This window comes from Arachis duranensis, chromosome 10 (genome assembly GCF_000817695.3).
Source record: "Arachis duranensis cultivar V14167 chromosome 10, aradu.V14167.gnm2.J7QH, whole genome shotgun sequence".
In the NCBI taxonomy this organism is placed as follows: Eukaryota; Viridiplantae; Streptophyta; class Magnoliopsida; order Fabales; family Fabaceae; genus Arachis; species Arachis duranensis.
The window spans coordinates 82,260,894-82,261,797 of record NC_029781.3 but is presented as its reverse complement, the minus strand read 5'-3'; the positions used below and the strand labels follow the sequence as shown (position 1 = coordinate 82,261,797).

The window sequence follows — 904 nt, the reverse complement described above, 5'->3', positions numbered from 1 at the left end:
TATAATTAAATAATTTTCATGTGTTTAAGAAGAGCAAAAAAAAACAATTTTTTTTCAAGCACTCTGATTATTTAAAAAGAAAATAAAAATATTAGTACATATAAAAATTAATTATTAAATTTGTCACTGAATATATATTAATTAATTTATGTTTAATATATATTTTATATTTTAATGTATATTTAATATCGATAACTGAATTTTCGTAGATAACATAGTTGAAAAGAAAAATGGACAAGAATTTCAGAGTATAAAATAGAGGGAAGAAGTTAGTTTGGCAAACAGGCAAAGTATAGTAATATTAGGGGTGACCGGAAAACCAATTTGCAGCAGAAGAGAAACGGAAAAAACAAGGCCTTATTGTAAGAATTTAGAGTTCAATATACAAATACAACAAGGCAATACCAGGTTTGATAGCCACAGAACAGAAAACAGCACCCTCTTCCCTAGCTAGCTAGCTAGCTCCTACTCGATTCTCTTTCTCTCAACTGAATTTTCCTTCACCGTAATAGCAGCTAGCTACTAACACTAAGTCACTAATAATAAGTAATAACCATAACCATACTCTACGCTTTGGTTGTAGTTAGTTAGTTAATTAGTTAGTTAGTTAGATAGAATTGTTTGTTTCTTTTAACTCTAACGGCATATGGCATACCATAACCACCACCTGTCTCAAGACCTTTCACCACTTCACCACCAACATTTCAGTGACCAACAGCAACCTCAACCGCTCTCAGATAACACTGCTATACTTTCCGAGCACCTCTCCCCCACTGACCCCACCGCCAAATCCCCCTCCGATCCTCACCCCAACTGGCTCAACAACGCCCTTCTCCGCACCCACTACACCAACAACGACACCAACGCCACCAATTTTCTCAACCTCCACACCGCCGCCTCTGCT

General features: G+C 36.1%; 1 protein-coding gene across 1 annotated transcript in view; it reads left to right on the top strand.

The window, feature by feature from the left end:
• Positions 1–268: 268 nt before the first annotated feature.
• Positions 269–904, top strand: part of LOC107470488 (homeobox protein knotted-1-like 3) — a gene marked incomplete in the record, with an annotated part of 3,905 nt that continues 3,269 nt past the window's right edge. Inside the window, 1 exon segment of the mRNA XM_016089884.3 lies at positions 269–904. Coding sequence (XP_015945370.1) covers positions 647–904 — 258 coding nt within the window.